This window comes from Salmo trutta, chromosome 30, assembly GCF_901001165.1.
Source record: "Salmo trutta chromosome 30, fSalTru1.1, whole genome shotgun sequence".
Taxonomy (NCBI): domain Eukaryota; kingdom Metazoa; phylum Chordata; class Actinopteri; order Salmoniformes; family Salmonidae; genus Salmo; species Salmo trutta.
Window position 1 is genome coordinate 1,105,001 of NC_042986.1, and position 20,449 is coordinate 1,125,449.

The following is a 20,449-nucleotide window of genomic DNA, read 5'->3' on the forward strand; positions in this document are numbered from 1 at the left end:
AAAATAATTGTTATGCTTTTTGTGAACGTTTATCGTGAGTAATTTAGTAAATTGTTAGTAAATTCGCCGGAAGTTTGCGGGGGGTATGCTAGTTCTGAACGTCACATGCTAATGTAAAAAGCTGGTTTTTGATATAAATATGAACTTGATTGAACAAAACATGCATGTATTGTATAACATAATGTCCTAGGTGTGTCATCTGATGAAGATCATCAAAGGTTAGTGCTGCTGGGTTTTTGTGACATTATATGCTAGCTTGAAAAATGGGTGTCTGATTATTTCTGGCTGGGTACTCTGCTGACATAATCTAATGTTTTGCTTTCATTGTAAAGCCTTTTTGAAATCGGACAGTGTGGTTAGATTAACGAGAGTCTTGTCTTTAAAATGCTGTAAAATAGTCATATGTTTGAGAAATTGAAGTAATAGCATTTCTAAGGTATTTGAATAACGCGCCACAGGATTCCACTGGCTGTTACGTAGGTGGGACGATTTGGTGCCACCTACCCTAGAGAGGTTAACAGTCTGATGGTCTTGAGATAGAAGTTGTTTTTCAGTCTCTCTGTGCTAGTGATGGCTATTTAACTTCTATGGGCTACATGGGACGCTAGCGTCCCACCTGCGGGACACAGCCAGTGAAATATCAGGGCGGCAAATTCAAAACAACAAAATGTCATAATTCAACTTTCTCAAACATACAACTATTTTAGACCATTTTAAAGATACACTTCTCCTTGATGTAACCACATTGTACGATTTCATAAAGGCTTTACAGCGAAAGCAAAACATTAGATTATGTTAGGAGAGTACATAGACAAAAATAATCACACAGCCATTTTCCAAGCAAGGACATGTGTCACAAAAATCCAAAACACAGCTAAATGAAGCACTAACCGTTGAGGATCTTTATCAGATGACACTCCGAGGACATTATGTTACACAATACATGTATGTTTTGTTTGATAAAGTTCATATTTATATCCCAAAAAAGCATTTTACATTGGCGCGTGATGTTCAGAAAATGTATTCCCACCAAAACCCCTGATGAATGTGCACATCAATTTACAAAAATACTCATCATAAATGTTGATAAAATATATAACAATTATTTAAAGAATTATAGATAGACTACTCCTGGATGCAACCGCTGTGTCAGATTTTAAAATAGCTTTACGGAGAAAGCACATTTTTCAATATTCTGAGTACATAGCTCACCATCACAGCAAGCTATACAGACACCCGCCAAGTTCAGGGTCACCTAAACTCAGAATTAGTATTATAAATATTATCTTACCTTTGCTGATCTTTGTCAGAATGCACTCCCAGGACTGCTACTTCCACAAGAAATGTTGTTTTTGTTCGAAATAATCGATATTTATGTCCAAATACCTCCGTTTTGTTCATATTTCAGAGCACTATCCAAAGGCATAACGTGTGAGCGCGGTACCAGAGACGAAAAGTCAAAACGTTCCATTACCATACTTAAAAGCATGTCAAACGCTGTTTAAAATCAATCTTTATGATATTTTTTACGTAAAATTTTGATAATATTCCAACCGGACAATAGCATATTCATTCAAGAAGAAAAAGAAGGAAGGGGCGCTCGCGGGATCGAGCATATCCAATCCCTTTGTCTCCAGGCAGTCCACTCAGTGACTGAGCTCCTATTATCTGCCCAGTGAAAGGAGAATGCTGAAAGAACTTTCTGAAGGCTGTTGACAGCCAATGGAAGCCTTAGGAAGTGCAACGTGACCCCACAGAAACTGTAGTTTCAAAAGAAGAACTACAATTCTCAGACTTTTCACTTCCTGGTTGGAGTTTTCTCAGGTTTTTGCCTGCCATGTGAGTTCTATTATACTCACAGACACCATTCAAACAGTTTTAGAAACGTCAGAGTGTTTTCTATCCAAATCTACTAATAATATGCATATCCTGGGCCAGAGTAGTAACCAGTTTAATTTGGGTACGTTTTTCATCCGGCCTTGAAAATACTGCCCCCTACACTTCAACAGGTTAACAGTCTGATGGCCTTGAGATAGCTGTTTTTCAGCCTCCAGCTTTGATGCACCTGTACTGACCTCGCCTTCTGGATGGTAGCGGGGTGAATATGTGTGGTTCGGGTGGTTGTCGTCCTTGATCATCTTTTTGGCCTTCCTGTGACATCGGGTGCTGTAGATGTCCTGAAGGGCAGGTTCTTTGGCCCTGGTAATGCCTTGTGCAGACCGCACCACCCTCTGGAGAGCCCTTCGGTTGTGGGCGGTGCTGTTGCCGTACCAGGCAGTGATACAGCCCGACAGGATGCTTTCAATTGTGCATCTGTAAAAGTTTGTGAGGGTTTTAGATGACAAGCCAAATTTCTTCAGCCTCCTGAGGTTGAAGAGGCGCTGTTGCGCTTTCTTCACCACACTGTCTGTGTGGGTGGACCATTTCCGTTTGCCAGTGATGTGTACGCAGAGGAACTTAAAACTTTACACCTTCTCCACTGCTGTCCCTTCGATGTGGATGGGGGGGTGCTCCCTCTGCTGTTTCCTGAAGACCACGATCAACTCCTTTGTTTTGTTGACCTTGAGTGAGAGATTATTTTCCTGACACCACACTCCGAGGGCCCTCACCTCCTCCCTGTAGGCTGTCTCGTCATTGTTGGTGATCAAGCCTACTACTGCTGTGTCTTCTGCAAACGTGATGATTGAGTTGGCGTCGTGCATGGCCACGCAGTCATGGGTGAACAGGGAGTACAGGAGGGGGCTGAGCACACACCCTTGTTGGGCCCCAGTGTTGAGGATCAACGAAGTGGAGATGTTGTTTCCTACCTTCACCACCTGGGGGCGGCCCGTCAGAAAGTCCAGGACCCAATTGCACAGGGCGGGGTCAAGACCCAGGGCCTTAAGCTTAATGATGAGCTTGGATGGTACTATGGTGTTGAATGCTGAGCTGTAGTCAATGAACAGCATTTGTCACGCCCTGACCTGAGAGAGAGGGTTTGTTTCTCTATGTGGTTAGGTCAGGGTGTGGGGTGGGCATTCTATGTTTTGTATTTCTTTGTGTTGGGCCAAGTATGGTTCCTAACCAGAGGCAGCTGTCTATCGTTGTCTCTGATTAGGAACCATACTTAGGCAGCCTGTTTTTCCTTTGGGGTTTGTGGGTAGTTGCTTTCTGTTTAGTTGTAAGTACCTGACAGAAATGTCGGCTGTCATTTTTGTTTATTTGTAAAGTGTTCATTTTTGCATTAAACTACAAAATGAACATATTCCACGCTGCGCCTTGGTCTACTCATTTTGAGGAACGTGACAGCATTCTTACATAGCTATTCCTCTTGTCTAGATGGGAAAGGGCAGAGTGCAGTGTGATGGCGATTGCATCGTCTGTGGACCTATTGGGGCAGTAAGCAAACTGAAGTGGGTCTAGGGTGGCAGGTATGGTGGAGGTGATATGATCCTTGACTAGTCTCTCAAAGCACTTCATGATGACAGAAGTGAGTTCTACGGGGCGATAGTCATTTAGCTCAGTTATCTTTGCATTCTTGGGTTCAGGAACAATGGTGGCCATCTTGAAGCATGTGGGGACAGCAGACTGGGATAGGGAGAGATTGAATATGTCCGTAAACACACCAGCCAGCTGGTCTGCGCATGCTCTGAGGATGTGGCTAGCGATGCCGTGTGTGTGTGTGTGTGTGTGTGTGTGTGTGTGTGTGTGTGTGTGTGTGTGTGTGTGTGTGTGCTCCAGGGCTCCAGTTTCCTAGGATCCCTCCCTTATCTCTCCCCCCCCCCCCACATACACACACACAAACACACCCTGTCTGCCGCCAGTTGAGTCCCCAGCGGCCCAGCAGAAGCAAACAGATCGATACACCAGAGCTGGGCCACATTAATATCTGTCGCTCCACCCCCGACCCCAGCACCAGCTCAACGCCCCAGCACACACACATACACACGCGTGCGCACACACACACACACACACACACACACACACACACACACACACACACACACACACACACACACACACCACACCCACACCACACACCACACTAAAACACACCCTCACACACTGAGGTACATACTCTACACATACCAGCGGCGGAAATGGCCCCTGGCTCCCGCAGGATCTGCCTAATTTAAAAGGGGGGGATTGAGGAGGTAGAGATGGGGGAGAGAGAGAGAGAGAGAGAGAGAGAGAGAGAGAGAGAGAGAGAGAGAGAGAGAGAGAGAGAGAGGAGAGAGAGAGAGAGAGTAGGGTGGATTTTCTGTTTAACAGCCTCTCATTGGAGGCCCTGGCCTGGCTGATAATGCTGAAGAGAAGCTGAGAGAGAGAGCAAGAGAGAGAGCAAGAGAGAGAGAATAAGGGAGTAGAAAAGAGGAGGACAGGGTGAGAACGAGGGAGATCGAGAGCGGGGAGAGAGAGGGGAAGGGGGCAGAGCGAGGAGGAGAGAGAGAATAGATGGAGCAAGTCCAGATAGATGGAAGACAGAGATGAGAATAGGGATCCTCTTGGCCATGTGGGAAGTTCCTCTATCCTATTATGGAATAAAGGCAGAGACTTCCCATTGACTGAGGTTTTGGTTTTCCAATGTTTGCACTCTCTCTCCTCTCCTTATCCACTCTCCATATCCGTTGCTCTCTCTCTATCCATCAGTGTGTGCGTGCATGTGTCTCTGTTTTGAGAGTGTTTCCGATGAGTGTGCCACTGTTTAGGTATTTAGTGTGTCTCTTCATTGTGTGTGTGTGCATGCTTATTTATGTGCAGACCTGTGCGTTTGTTTCCTGAGTGTCAGGATTATGAACGGGAGGTGTCGATAATGTCCTGCAGTTATATGGAGTGAACGCCTGGGTCACAAATGGCACCCTATTCCCGGACACTACTTTTGACCAGAGCACATAGGGAATAGGGAATAGGGTTTGAGTGTGAATAGCGCTGAGAAGTGTACTTAGCAGGGTGTTAAGGAGGTAACAGCATAGGTAAGCACATATCTTCTACTTATATCACAAAAGCTTTTACTTTTCTATTCTACTGTTCCACTCCCGTTTGGGCTAAACCCGAAATACTCTCCATGCATTTAGATTGAAATGGGGAAAATACACTTTTAGGATGAGATATAAGCTGTAGGAAATGAAATGTATAGCTGGTGTGATTTTCTATTTCCCTTGAGTTGAACAAGTTATGTAGAGTATCACACAGTGGAACTAGTGAATTCTAAACTCTGCCCCTCTGTAGATCTGCTGCGGGTGCGCCAGGATGCCCTGGCAGCAGTGAGGAACACGGGGGTTATGGAAGCCCACCTCCCCTCAGCAGGCAGCTCGTCAAGCCAGAGACGCAAGCAGGGCCTGCCCCAGCACCGAGACGCCCACTACACCGAGAGGTAGGCCTGGCTAACGTACACAGGGATTCAGACACGGAGATGCAAATAGATACAAACACACTGCAAGCCAACCTCATGGTCTCCCTGGAAGCATCACCACTGCCCTGCAAACACAGGCAAGCACCATGCGCTACCAACTGAGCCACACAGGACCACATAAAGCCTTCATCCTTTTGTTATACAGGTACATACTGCACATGCCCCTGTGTAAGTTTGTTTGTGTGCGTGTGTGTGTGTGTGTGTGTAACACAAAAAGCTGAATTATGCACCAAAGAGAGGGAATATCAAAATACTGGAAATTGGGAAAAGAGGGAGTAGGAACAAAATAACATTTAGTCAAAAGGTAGTTTGCATTACCACCGCTGCATCCCTCTCTTTTCATCCCCCTCTCCCTCTATCCTCCACTCTCTCTATCCCCCTCTCCCTCTATCCACCTCTCCCTCTATCCTCCTCTCCCTCCATCCTCCTCTCCCTCCAGCCTCCTCTCCCTCCAGCCTCCTCTCCCTCTATCCTCCACTCCCTCTATCCTCCACTCCCTCTATCCTCCTCTCCCTCTATCCCCCTCTCCCTCCATCCTCCTCTCCCTCAATCCTCCTCTCCCTCCATCCTCCTCTCCCTCCATCCTGCTCTCCCTCTATCCTCCTCTCCCTCTGTCCTCCTCTCTCTCTATCCTCCTCTCCCTCTATCCTCCTCTCCCTCTATCCCCCTCCCTCTATCCTCCTCTCCCTCTGTCCTCCTCTCCCTCTATCCTTCTCTCCCTCTATCCTTCTCTCCCTCTATCCTCCTCTCCCTCTATCCTCCTCTTCCTCTATCCTCCTCTCCCTCTATCCTCCTCTCCCTCCATCCTCCTCTCCTTCTTCTGCACTTGGAACTGATGTTAGTATTTTACCGTACATTATACAGTCTTTGTGTGTGTGTCTGCATGTACATTTGTCTGTGTGAATACGGCTGAACTAGGGCCCCACTAAATCTCACTGCTGCAACTGTCTACCCTCCCTCTTACCCTCTCTCCTCTCCTGTCTCCTTTCCTCCTGGCGCTGGCCGCTGTGCCTCCCAAACAAAGCCAGGGCAGGGGGAGTGGGCAAGTAATTGCTTGTCGATTATTTATGTGGCGCGGGGAGAGGCGGGCGATCGATAATGGGCCGGCGGGGCGGCAGCAGGCGGGCTGAGGGGAAGTGTGTGTTTGAGGGGGGTGGGGTGGGGTGGGGGTGGGGGAGAGTTAAGCAGGAAGCGGAGTGGCCCTGGGAGGGTGTGTGTAGGTGGGAGGTGGGGGTTGTGCATGTTCTATTTCCAAGCCTGGCGTCCTATGTGTGTGTTTGTATTTGTGTATACAGTGTGTGTGCGTGCATATATGTGTGTATGTTGAGTGCATATGTGTTTGTGCGTGCAAAGTATGTGCGTGTGCGTTTGCGTGTGAAGCCCAGCAGTGCATGTAGCTGTGGTCAGTGAGCCGCGGTGGTTCTCCGCCTGCATAGAGAGTAATTAGCCACACAGGACCGGGGGATGTTAACTAGCCATGTGCACAATGCTCTACCTCCCTCCATACATCCATCCATTAATTCACCCTCAGCTCTCTCATCCCTCCAACCCTCCATCCATCCTTCTCTCTTCCTTCCTTCCTTCCTTCCTCCCTCTCTTTCTCTCCCACCATTCATTCACCCTCAGCTCTCTCATCCCTCCAAACCCTCCATCCAACCTTCTCTCTTCCTTCCTTCCTCTCTTTCTCTCCCACCATTCATTCACCCTCAGCTCTCTCATCCCTCCAACCCTCCATCCTTCTCTCTTCCTTCCTCCCTCCCTCGCTCTCTTTCTCTCCCACCATTCATTCACCCTCAGCTCTCTCATCCCTCCAACCCTTCATCCATCCTTCTCTCTTCCTTCCTCCCTCTCTCTCTTTCTCTCCCACCATTCATTCACCCTCAGCTCTCTCATCCCTCCAACCCTCCATCAATCCTTCTCTCTTCCTTCCTCCCTCTCTCTCTTTCTCTCCCACCATTCATTCACCCTCAGCTCTCTCATCCCTCCAACCCTCCATCAATCCTTCTCTCTTCCTTCCTCCCTCTCTCTCTTTCTCTCCCACCATTCATTCACCCTCAGCTCTCTCATCCCTCCAACCCTCCATCAATCCTTCTCTCTTCCTTCCTCCCTCTCTCTCTTTCTCTCCCACCATTCATTCAACCCTCTTCCTCCATCCATCCCTCTCTCCCTTCCTCCTTCTCTCTTACGCTCTGCCTCCCTCCCTCTCTTATCCTCCTTACTCCTCCATTTCTCTTTAACTCTTTCTCTCTTACTAAATTCTAAAGGAATTTTGAGTAAAGAAAATGAGGGTTAACGAAGAAAATGTGTTGGACTGCCCTTCCCTCACTTGGGCAGAGGTCACACTGTGTGTGTTTGTGTGTGTGTGTCCTGTTAGGGGCCAGGTCACATTTTCTCATTGACATTGTTAAAGGACAGGAGATGTGTGGGCTGCCCTTACCCCTCATAAAACATTGCCCACCAGGGTCTAAGAGAGCTGGAGAGAGAGAGGAGAGGGAGGGGGAGAGGTGGAGAGAGGGCAAAATATAGAAGTGGAGAGAGAAAGAGAGGGAAAGAGAGAGAGAGAGAGAGAGAGAGAGAGAGGAGGGTGAGACGGAAGCCATCCCTCCAGGCAGCTCACCTTTCCATCGACCCCCATCATTGATTATCTAAGGCCCATTAGGGCCTATTGTTAAAATGAATCATTAGGTGGGTCGATAGACTTAGAGCCTGGCTTTCCATTTGTCTGGCCTTAAATGGCAGATCACTTTTAGGGCTTCATCCCAAACGGAACCCTATTCCCTATATAGTGAACTACCTTTGACCAGGGCCCACTATGCACTATATAGGGAAAAAAGTGCCATTTGGGACTAGCTATCTGCAAGGCAAATCCCACTGTTTGGCATGGGAGCCGAAACAGGAGAGACAGGGGTCTGCATAGGGAGAGGGACAGCAGAGAGAGAGATGGTGATACAGAAAGAGAGAGAGATGGTGATACAGAAAGGTAGAGAGATGGTGATACAGAAAGAGAGAGAGATGGTGATACAGAAAGGTAGAGAGATGGTGATACAGAAAGAGAGAGAGATGGTGATACAGAAAGAGAGAGATGGTGATACAGAAAGAGAGAGAGATGGTGAAAGAGAGAGAGATGGTGATACAGAAAGAGAGAGAGATGGTGAAAGAGAGAGAGATGATGATACAGAAAGAGAGAGAGATGGTGATACAGAAAGAGAGAGAGAGATATGGTGATACAGAAAGAGAGAGAGATGGCGAAAGAGAGAGAGATGGTGATACAGAAAGAGAGATAGATGGTGATACAGAAAGGTAGATAGATGGTGATACAGAAAGAGAGATAGATGGTGATACAGAAAGAGAGATAGATGGTGATGCAGAAAGGTAGAGAGATGGTGATACAGAAAGGTAGAGAGATGGTGATACAGAAAGAGAGAGAGATGGTGATACAGAAAGAGAGGGAGATGGTGATACAGAAAGAGAGATGGAGGAATGAAGAGAGCGATGAGTTTGAGGAAGATGCAGGGGAAAAGGAGAAAAGGAGATAGGGATAGAGAGGAAAGAGAAAGAGAAAGAAGGAGAGATAGAAAGAGAAGGAGAGTTAGAGAAGGAGAAGAAAGAGAAAGATAGGGAGAGAGAGTGAGATGGAGAGGGAGAAAGAGAGAGAGGAGCAGCAAGAGAAATAAAAAGAAGGAGTGAGAGCGAGGAGTGAGATAGAAGCAGGGAGAGAAACAGAGAGAGAGGGAGCCTCATCCATTTTAATGAGCTTCCTGTGTAAATGTGTTCCTGTCGAGTGAGAGCTGAAGGCGGCCTCACGGTGCTCCTAATCCCCCCACACCCCCGTCATTAAGGGCAGCCTTGTCACACACACACACACACACACACACACACACACACACACACACACACACACACACACTTACTATTAAACACACTAATATGCGCATGGGCACACACACACACAAACATGCGCAATGCACGTACACACACACGTGCGCGTGTACACACACACATACACACACACTGCCCCGCTGTGGGAAGGGGCCGCTGTCGCCACTCTGACAGGTCGTCACACATGAGTGAATTTCCCAGGAGCCCATGGCCTCTCTGCAGGCGTGAAGAGAGAGAGAGAAAGGGAGAGAGAGAGACACACACACATTGAAGAGAGATTGCTAAAATGTAATATTGTGTTCTGTGAATGTGAAAGTGTTTGGAGGATGATATATTATTGTGTTGTTAGATTCTTGTAAAAATATTTAAAGTGTTGACGGTATTAAATATTGTTGATAAATACTGAAAGCATGTTTATGGTTATACACTGACTATACAACATTAGGAACACAGAATGACCAGGTGAAAGCTATGATCCCTTATTAACGTCACTTGTTAAATCCTCTTCAATCAGTGTAGATGAAGGGGAGGAGCCAGGTTAAAGAAGGATTTTTAAGCCTTGAGACAATTGAGACATGGATTGTGTATGTGTGTCATTCAGAGGGTGAATGGGCAAGGCAATGATTTAAGCCTTTGAACAGGTTATGGTAGTAGGTGCCAGGCGCACTGGTTTGAGTGTGTCAAGAACTGCAACGCTGCAGGGTTTTTCACGCTCAACAGTTTCCTGTGTGTATCAAGAATGGTCCACCACCCAAAGGACATCCAGCCAACTTCACACAACTGTGGGAAGCATTGGAGTCAACTTGGGCCAGCATCCCTGTGGAACGCTTTCGACACTTTGAAGAGAACATGTTCGGACGAATTGAGGCTGTTCTGAGTGTAAAAGGGGGTGCAACTCAATATTAGGAAAGGTGTTCCTAATGTTTTGTGTATGCGAGTTTGAAACAATAACCTACACACAAAGGCAGACACGCATGCACACAAGCATGTGCACACGCACACACCACACAGACAGGGCCCATGCCAGGAGCACACCGGTTAATAGCTGCCTCCTTCTCCCGAAATTGCTTCCTATAAAAGGAGAGAGAGCACGTCTGGCTCCCTCTCTCTCTCCCCCCCCCAACCCTTCTCCCGCCGTCTCTCCCTTGCGCCTTCCCCCCCATGATTAGGCCTAATTATGGTGCAGCGGACGCCTAACGGCCTCAGTCATGCAGCTTTAATTGACCGTTATTCATCTCCGGGCTGGCGCTAACGCTAGGCTAGGCGGCGCGGGGGAGGGGATGAAATGAATGTGGGTTTGGCATGCAGGGGTCCTAGCCTAGCGTAGCTGTACGTGGCCCAGGCTAATTGCTAGCCCCGAGGGATTAGGCCAGGTGATTACACACTGGGTGGTGTAATTACATAAGCAGCAGCGGGCCCAGGCTAGCGGGCCCCGGGGTCACGCGGCCCCGGCCCTTCCCCAAGATTAATTGGATCTGCCATCGGAGTGCGAGGCTCCGCCAGAGAGAGCGGTTATACGATTAGCATTAACATTTCAGCGGTGGGCCGGCGATCAATGTATGTCCCCCCCCCTTGCTGTTGGCTCGGTGAGTGTACCTCCCTTGCTGTTCCTCTCTCTCTCTTTCTCTATCTCCCCTCTCTCTCTCCCTCTCTCCCTTTCTCACTCTCTCCGCTGTATGTGTATGGGCAGAGACATGTAGGCGCTAGTTGATTTTCAACACAACCATTCCAAAACAATAGCTGTCGTCCCATTCAAATGTGGGTCTTTTTTGGTTGTATTCACCACCATGATGTCCGTATGGGTACTGCATATCACTCACATCTCCAAAGCAGCAAACTGATGATATTTGGTTATATTGTTATATTGTGTGCGTTTGCCTGTGTGTCTTTGTGTGTGTGCGTGTGAAGGAAAAGCCAAATGGTTTTGCCGGGAGACACATAAACCAAATCAACAGATCACCGCACACCCTCAGTACCCTGTGACACGTCCACGTTCTCCCTGAAACACACCAAGCTGAAAAACATATTCTTATTTCTCCCCTCTAACTCCTCCATCCACCAACCCCTATTTTCCTCCTACCTCAAATTCCCCTGTTTCCCCTGTTCATTTGGGACAAGAGACAGACCAGGGAGTGAAAGAAAGAGAAGGAGAGAGAGGTACAGAAAGAAAGATCGAGAGGAGCTTTTCTTTGCTCAGAAAGATGACAAAAGGAGAAGCACATAATAGAGAGGCCTTTTCATAAATAGGGTTTGCAGGACACGGCCGCCTTTTCACTGGCTCAATACGGCCTGGAGACGGAGAGAGGGAGAAGGGGCGGGAAAAAAGGAGAGAAGAGAGGAGGATGAGTGTTAATTAGAAGGTCTTTCAGCCCGTGGCCCCAGTCGAGACGCGGGGGCCGCCCCAGCTGTCGGAGCATGACACACTCCTATTGTGTATTCAGCCCTCATTATGTAAGTGTGTGTGTGGGTGTTAGTGTGTGTGTGTGTGTGTGTGTGTGTGGTTGAGTAGGAGGGGAACGGAGGGAGACTAAAGCTCAGGGTACAAACATGACCAGCGGCGGTCTTTGCGCCGTGGCAAGACTGACGAGGGGGCTATGGCGACACGGGAGCCTCCAGTGCCTGCAGTTATAAATAAACCGGGAGGAGAGCGTGTAGCTAGCCAGGGCTCAGTTACCAAAATACACCACAAACCTGGTCCTGGAAACCCACTATAGATACAGGCTTTCACCTCAAACCATCATACTCACTGCTATATACTCTATAGTACTGTTACGAAACCAACTAGACAGCGATGAAGTCTACTCACCCTATGTCTATGGGTTCTAGGCCTCACTAACTGTTCCATAACCTGTTAATGTATGCATTTAATGTTAAAGTAAGAACTGAATATTCCAGTGAAAAAATCTGGTTGAGGGTCCATGCCAGTTACGATCCCATTTGTTTAATTCGAGTGCAGCTTTTACTGTTTATTTCTGTTGGTTTAACACTAGAACTGCCATAGGCCAATGGCCACTGATGTTTGACATTGTTCAGTTGTCAGAATTTATTTATCTCAAACAAAAAACTATTTTACCTGTTTACCATTTTTTCCCCCACACCAATTACTACCTTAAAAGGCACAGTGCAGTCAAAAACGTGATTCTCCTATGTTTTATATATTTATTTCCACACTATGAGGTTAGAATAATACTGTGAATTTTGAAAATTATGATAATGCCCTTTTTTTCGTGTATGAGCTGTTTGAAAAGACAGCCTGAAATTTCTGCCTGTTTTGATGGGATGGAGTTTTGGCCTGCCTGGTGACATCACCAAGCGGTAAATTAGTTAATACACCAATAAGAAAGAGAGTTCCAAACCTCTCTGCCAATAACAGCTAGTTTTCAGTTTTCCCCTCCCCAGTCAGACTACTCCCAAACAGTCCTAGCAAAATTCTTGCTTGAGAAATTGCTCTTTGCTAAGAACCTATTTTAGTTTATTTTTGACCAGTTTAATTGAAAACAATCAGAGTAAGGTACTTAATTGTTACCCAGAAATTATTTGATATTGAGATAAAAATGGCTGCATTGGAATTTTAAGGGGCCAAGACAAATGCTCTGTAATGTGTCTCTCCCCTCACCGAATTAATGAATGGCATAAATGGATGATTGGGTGATAGAAACTGATCATTTTTACTCGTTACTTCACAAATGAATTTGAATGAACTGAATGATGAGGATGAGGGTGATTCATTCATGATTGAATTCAGAACAATAGTGTAATGATGACGAAGAACTGGCCATTGTGGGCTGTCTAATTATTTTATTATGAAAGGCTGGAAAGGATATGTAACCTCCCCTCGGCGAGATTCAAATCAGACACTGAGTAAAACGTATAACGTGCCTTGTTCACAACGGCATGTTGAACCAAGTGAATGGACTCTGACAGCATTGCAGATATTGATGTTGACTTTGAGCATGAGATGCTTGAGCCTCACCTAGGAAAAAACAGAACAAGTCTAACTGAGAAAAGCATCCTTCTCACAGCTCACACATTGGAGAGAAAAGAAGAAACATTGCCAGGTCGGCAGGTGCACACAGAACAGGGCCCATGAAACTGTGTGCAGCGCAACCAATTTGTTTTTGGATCTTGCTCACAAAAAGCACAGAAGCAATCTGCTGACTGTGAAATCAGGAGCATTAATAGAGAAGAAAATTCATGCGAAAAGGCATGGATAAGGGCACAATACAGGGTCCGATACAATCAATAAATTACTCTTGTTTTCATATAATTTCATGGATATATTTCCCCAAATATTTCTTTCTGCAATTAATTCTTCAAAAAATGTTATGCAACATTTATTATTGCCTGGCTACCCATCCACATCGCTCCGACAAGTGATGTCTCTCCTCCACAATGAGTCTGGATTTGCCTCCCGTCCCAACAATTTCTAGAATACAAACACATTCTGACCGTTCTGATTGGTGCCAGAAACCGATGATTTGGGCCAGAGCCGGCCTACATGATGACATTATCAACTTTGATACTCTTGATTAGTTAGTTTTGTTAGAGACGATCCAATTGCAGAGGAATTTGTTTTGTACAACGTGCCTCATTTTGAACTCACACAAACAACTTCTAGGATGGAAGTTTTAAAATGAATCTATATAGCGATCGATTGAGCAGTGAGTTGTCAGGCAATATTTATTTAGCTTGGCGCTAGTGTTTACAGCAAATCATTTGACCGTATTACTTACTATAACTCTATTTCTAATTGAATCTACAATTAAAATTGATCAAATGTATTACATTGTTGCATTTTTATTGTAAGGAAAACAAAAATATGCTATGTGTTGCACTAGGCCTTTGTAGAATAATAATGTACATGCATTTTATGTACATCAAAATATACAATATACAATTATTTAAAATAAACAAAATATTGTTAAGATATGACTACATTCAATCAATAAAAAACATGTTTGATGGTCTTTATTTAGGTTGATAAAAACAAGTGGGCACCCGACAGCGTTCTCTAGCGGGTACTTAGGCTGAAAGGGCCAGCGGTTCTAGTGCTACATGTGGTGTGTTTTTGTTTGTGTGTGTCCACAGGGAGATGTCCCATCCCCCACCTTTGCTGTCCCCCCAGAACGCTCCTCACATCGCGTTGGGACCCCACCTACGGCCACCCTTCCTGGGCATGCCCTCTGCCTTGTGCCAGGCCCCAAGTAAGTCGGATGCTAATGCTAGCAGGCTAACTACAGAAATTAATATAGGTCCTACACTTATTAATGGTGAGTTAGGGCTGGATTCAATCCGTGTCATATTAAAATGTAAAGGTCATTTACGATTGACTGGACATATACAGCGTTTACCGTGAATGCAGTCTCCACGAATGCGGGAACATTGCCTTTAAATTTCAATCGAGTTATAACATGGGGCTTCCACAATACTTCTGCGATACAGATTGAATCCAACCCTTAGATGCTAATACTAACAAGAAAGATTGGCCTATGGTAGATGGTCCCGTGTGGCTCAGTTGGTAGAGCATGGTGTTTGCGACGCCAGGGTTGTGGGTTTGATTCCCACGGGGGACCAGTATGGGGAAAAAATGTATGAAATGTATGCATTCACTACTGTAAGTCGCTCTGGATAAGAGCGTCTGCTAAAATGTAAATGTAGACACTTCAAATAGCATTAGCTGCATTCCCACTCAAATTTGGAAATGGGAAAATGTTCAATGAATTCATGTCTTTTGTGCTTTTTGACTGTCTTGACAGAGACTTTTATCATCTAAAGAATGTATTTGTACCTGATTCTTTGTGAGGCATTGATATTAAACAGGGGGTCTATGTCATTGTATTTTAAATCCAATTTGTAGTGTATGTTAGAAATCTCTTAATGAGTGTGTGTGCTCATAGCTGTGTTTTTTATGCGTTTCCCTCAGGCTATGGTTTTCTCCAGCCTGCCCAAGCTGAGATGTTTGCCCGGCAACAGGAGATGCTTCGGAAGCAGAACCTTGCCAGGTTTGTCATTGTCTTCTTGTGCTGTTGTGTGTGTGTGTGTGTGTGTGTGTGTGTGTGTGTGTATGATGTCAAGGCTGTAACTTAATGTGTGTGTCTATGTACTAAAATTATGTTTAGTATGTGTGATAACATTGTCTCTAACCTCTCTCCTCTATGTCCGGTCCCAGGTTGGAGATGTCAACAGAGTTGCTCAGACACAAGGAGCTGGAGAGTCTTCACAGGCAGCAGCAGCGTGTGCTGGGGAGCTCCGATCCCCTGGGCCTAGCCCATGGCCTCCCCCTGGACCACCCTGCCCTGCGCAGCCTTCACCACCTGCCCGAGGGACACCCCCTCCACGAGGAACTCAGCCGACGCCAAAATGCCATGCTGGTGCTCCGACACACCAACAGCCCCCTGCTCTCTCTCAACCACCAGGGGCCCTCGGGGGCCACAACACCCAAAGACACCCAGGGACAAAGCTGCGGGGCTCGGGCTGGATTAAGGAAGGGGGCCTCCAGGAAAGGCCCCCAGCAGCCCAAGGGGGGAGAGCACCAAGAAAGGGAATGCCGAGCGAGGGAGGGAGACGCAGATGGTCACGATGATGAGATGAAGGACTCGGACAGCGAGACAGAGATGGGCGAGGATAGGCACAAGGGCTCGGATGGCAAGGCCACTGAGGGGCATGGGCTTCACAGGGACAGGGGGAAAGAGAGCGGCAGGAAGGGGGGGTGTGACGGTGCCAAGGAGGCGGGCGAGGGTCGGCTCAGTGCCCCCTGTAGCTCGGCTGACACAGAATCACCACCTAGCCACCACCTCTTCACCCCAGTGCTGAGCAAGAGCGATGTTAAGTATCGCTTTCCACCTGGCGCCATGCCCCCTCTGCAAGGGCTCCACAGCCAGTCTCTGCCCTTTGGATTCCCATATACCAGCCCCTACTTCCACACCGGTGAGTAATACACACAAACCAACCAACTGCATCACACTTAAATGCCACTCCGACTGAAACCTGTGAATGCTATTTGGCTAGCCATGCAACCAGCCAATCTTAATGGGCGTTAGCATGCTAGCTAACAACAACTGCACTCGAGAGAAGTGGTATGCAATGATAACAGCTACAGTTGAAGTCGGAAGTTTACATACACTTAGGTTAGAGTCATTAAAACAAATTTTTCAACCACTCCACAAATTTCTTGTTAACAAACTATAGTTTTGGCAAGTCAGTTAGGACATCTACTTTGTGCATGACACAAGTCATTTTTCCAACAATTGTTTACAGACAGATTATTTCACTTATAATTCACTGTATCACAATTCCAGTGGGTCAGAAATGTACATACACTAAGTTAACTGTGCCTTTAAACAGCTTGGAAAATTCCAGAAAATGATGTCATGGCTTTAGAAGCTTCTGATAGGCTAATTGACATCATTTGTGTCAATTGGAGGTGTACCTGTGGATGTATTTCAAGGCCTACCTTCAAACTCAGTCCCTCTTTGCTTGACATCATGGAAAAATCTAAAGAAATCAGCCAAGACCTCAGAAAAGAAATTGTAGACCTCCACAAGTCTGGTTCATCCTTGGGAGCAATTTCCAAATGCCTGAAGGTACCATGTTTATCTGTACAAACAATAGTATGCAAGTACTGAGCCACAGGCCTTCCCTGTGGCTCAGTTTGTAGAGCATGGTGTTTGCAATGCCAGGGTTGTGGGTTCGATTCCCACGGGGGGCCAGTACGGAGGGGGAAAAAATAAAATGTATGCATTCACTACTGTAAGTCACTCTGGATAAGAGTGTCTGCTAAATGACTAAAATGTACGTATAAACACCATGGGACCACACAGCCGTCATACCGCTCAGGAAGGAGACGCATTCTGTCTCCTAGAGATGAATGTACTTTGGTGCGAAAAGTGCAAATCAAACCCTGAACGAAAGCAAAGGACCTTGTGAAGATGCTGGAGGAAACAGATTCAAAGGTATCTATATCCACAGTAAAACGAGTCCTATATCGACATAACCTGAAAGGCCGCTCAACAAAGAAGAAGCCACTGCTCCAAAACCGCCATAAAAAAGCCAGACTACGGTTTGCAACTGCCCATGGGGACAAAGATCATACCTTTTGGAGAAATGTCCTCTGGTCTGATGAAACAAAAATAGAACTGCTTGGCCATAATGACCATCATTATGTTTGGAGGAAAAAGGGGGAGGCTGGCAAGCCGAAGAACGCCATCCCAACCATGAAGCACGGGGGTGGCAGCATCATGTTGTGGGGGTGCTTTGCTGCAGGAGGGACTGGTGCATTTCACGAAATAGATGGCATCATGAGGAAAGGAAATTATGTGGATATATTGAAGAAACATCTCAAGACATCAGTCAGGAAGTTAAAGGTTGGTCACAAATGGGTCTTCCAAATGGACATTTACCCCAAGCATACTTCCAAAGTTGTGGCAAAATGGCTTAAGGACAACAAAGTCAAGGTATTGGAGAGGCCATCACAAAGCCCTGACCTCAATCCTATAAACAATTTGTGAGCAGAACTGAAAAAGCGTGTGCGAGCAAGGAGGCCTACAAACCTGACTCAGTTACACAAGCTCTGTCAGGAGGAATGGGCCAAAATTCACCTAACTTATTGTGGGAAGCTTGTGGAAGGCTACCCAAAACATTTGGCCCAAGTTAAACAATTTAAAGGCAATGCTACCAAATACTAATTATGTAAACTTCTGACCCGCTGGGAATGTGATGAAAGAAATAAAAGCTGAAATAAATCATTCTCTCTACTATTATTCTGACATTTCACATTCTTAAAATAAAGTGGTGATCCTAACTGACCTAAGACAGGACATGTTTATTAGGATTAAATGTTAGGAATTGTGAAAAACTGAGTTTGAATGTATTTGGCTAAGGTGTATGTAAACTTCCGACTTCAACTGTAAATACAATCTTAGTAATCGTTCAAACAACAGACCAAATGACATCACTTTTTTTTCTACATTTGTTCAGAAGTAATCACTTTCCAGTAAATGTAGCCTATTTTGCTTTTCCCAATTGGTGGGTGTGGTTTTTAAATTTGTCTGGCCTTGTATGATTGATAGATCCTGGTTCATCATTAGCTTCAGTCACATTGAGTTACTGTCTAGAGTTAGAGTCAATGCATTGATGGCATTCCTCTGCTCTCTGTGGTGATGTACAGTATTTGACAGAATATCCAGCAGGTTGGTGTTTATTGTCATGAGTCTTGTCCTGGAGGCAGAACTGAGAAATGTCCCCTTAGATAGGCCAGCTGCAAAGTCAGAATTGGCTATATTGTACAAATTCATGATTTATTTCTTTATTTAAGGTTAGGGGTAGGTATTAGGGTTGGCTGTGAGGTTACAGTTAAGTTTAGGGTTATGTTTAAAAACAGATTTTATGACGAAAAACACTAGTGGGAATCTCATTATATAATATCTTTTCAGCGCGATTTTTTATTTAACTAGTCAAGAACAAATTGTTATTTACAATTAAGGCCTACCCCAGCCAAACCCAGACGACGCTGGGCCAATTGTGCGCTGCCCAGATGTGATACAGCCTGGATTTGAACCTGGGACTGTAGTGACTACACTTGCACTGAGATGCAGTGCCTTAGACCACTGCACCACTCGGGAGCCCATAAAGGCAGGGGTGCGTTCAGTTCAGTTCAACGTTTGCTAAATTGCGTGTCGGTTTGTATTGAACGACACATTTCCCCAAAACGGTGCGTTCTTCAACAGCCTCTGAGGTATGTTTGTTCATGTTTGGTGGGTGTGGCCTGATCAATATGGGTGTGGCCATTTCAAATCTCAAAACTTGTGCAGCACACCATACACAATCGCCATCTAGGCGACCATAACCAAGTTCTTTTTCAACTGGTCGTTCAGTACAGTACCGTTTCTGTTTAATTAAACATTGAACACCGTTCTGTCGTACTGAACACACCCCAGGACTCATGGGTAGGGCCATGTGTTTTGGTGCACTTTTTGAGGCAATATGCTTTTACCGGTATTTCCATCGTTATCCACTATTGTTGCAGCAGGTAGAAAATCTTATGACATTTTCTTTAACTGACACAAGCTGTCTCCAATCAATCAATCAATGCCTGGTTGTGTGCGCATGTTTGCCGGGTGGATGGCCTGAGCCAGGGGAGGCGTAGTTCTGCGAATCTTAATCACACAAAACCTATTATTTGGCAGGGAATACTACTTGTAGATCACTGATTCGACACCTCACTTTGAGGTAGATCAGTGGTTCTACACCTCCTCTCCAACAGAGTCAGACGTTGTAGCTAAAAATGGGTCAATTAAGGGGAGTAGAGTCAGTAACCATGTTTCCATCCAACCTTTTTATGCGAGGAATGTACAGTAATGTACAGTCGTGGCCAAGTTTTGAGAATGACACAAATATTAATTTCCACAAAGTTTGCTGCTTCAGTGTCTTTAGATATTTTTGTCAGATGTTACTATGGAGTACTGAAGTATAATTAATTACAAGCATTTCATAAGTGTCAAAGGCTTTTATTGACAATTACATGAAGTTGATGCAAAGAGTCAATATTTGCAGTGTTGACCCTTCTTTTTCAAGACCTCTGCAATCCGCCCTGGCATGCTGTCAATTAACTTCTGGGCCACATCCTGACTGATGGCAGCCCATTCTTGCATAATCAATGCTTGGAGTTTGTCAGAATTTGTGGGGTTTTTGTTTGACCCCCCGCCTCTTGAGGATTGACCACAAGTTCTCAATGGGATTAAGGTCTGGGGAGTTTCCTGGCCATGGACCCAAAATATCAATGTTTTGTTCCCCGAGCCACTTAGTTATCACTTTTGCCTTATGGCAAGGTGCTCCATCATGCTGGAAAAGGCATTGTTTGTCACCAAACTGTTCCTGGATGGTTGGGAGAAGTTGCCCTCGGAGGATGTTGACACCATCCTTTATTCATGGTTGTGTTTCCGGATGCCCCAAACAATCGGAATGGGGATTCATCAGAGAAAATGTCTTTACCCCAGTCCTCAGCAGTGCAATCCCTGTACCTTTTGCAGAATATCAGTCTGTCCCTGATGTTTTTCCTGGAGAGAAGTGGCTTCTTTGCTACCCTTCTTGACACCAGGCTATCCTCCAAAAGTCTTCGCCTCACTGTGCGTGCAGATGCACTCACACCTGCCTGCTGCCATTCCTGAGCAAGCTCTGTAC

At 45.8% G+C, this 20,449-nt stretch overlaps 1 protein-coding gene across 3 annotated transcripts in view; it reads left to right on the forward strand.

Moving 5' to 3' along the window:
- The window catches only part of LOC115168931 (sterile alpha motif domain-containing protein 11), a 100,919-nt gene that overhangs the window by 74,864 nt on the left and 5,606 nt on the right, over window positions 1–20,449 (forward strand). For all 3 annotated transcript variants that reach the window (XM_029724458.1, XM_029724459.1, XM_029724460.1), the window contains exons 7-10: window positions 5,209–5,353; window positions 14,360–14,475; window positions 15,195–15,273; window positions 15,441–16,198. In XM_029724458.1, the coding sequence (XP_029580318.1) occupies window positions 5,209–5,353; window positions 14,360–14,475; window positions 15,195–15,273; window positions 15,441–16,198 (1,098 nt within the window). The remainder of the gene's footprint in view (window positions 1–5,208; window positions 5,354–14,359; window positions 14,476–15,194; window positions 15,274–15,440; window positions 16,199–20,449) is intronic.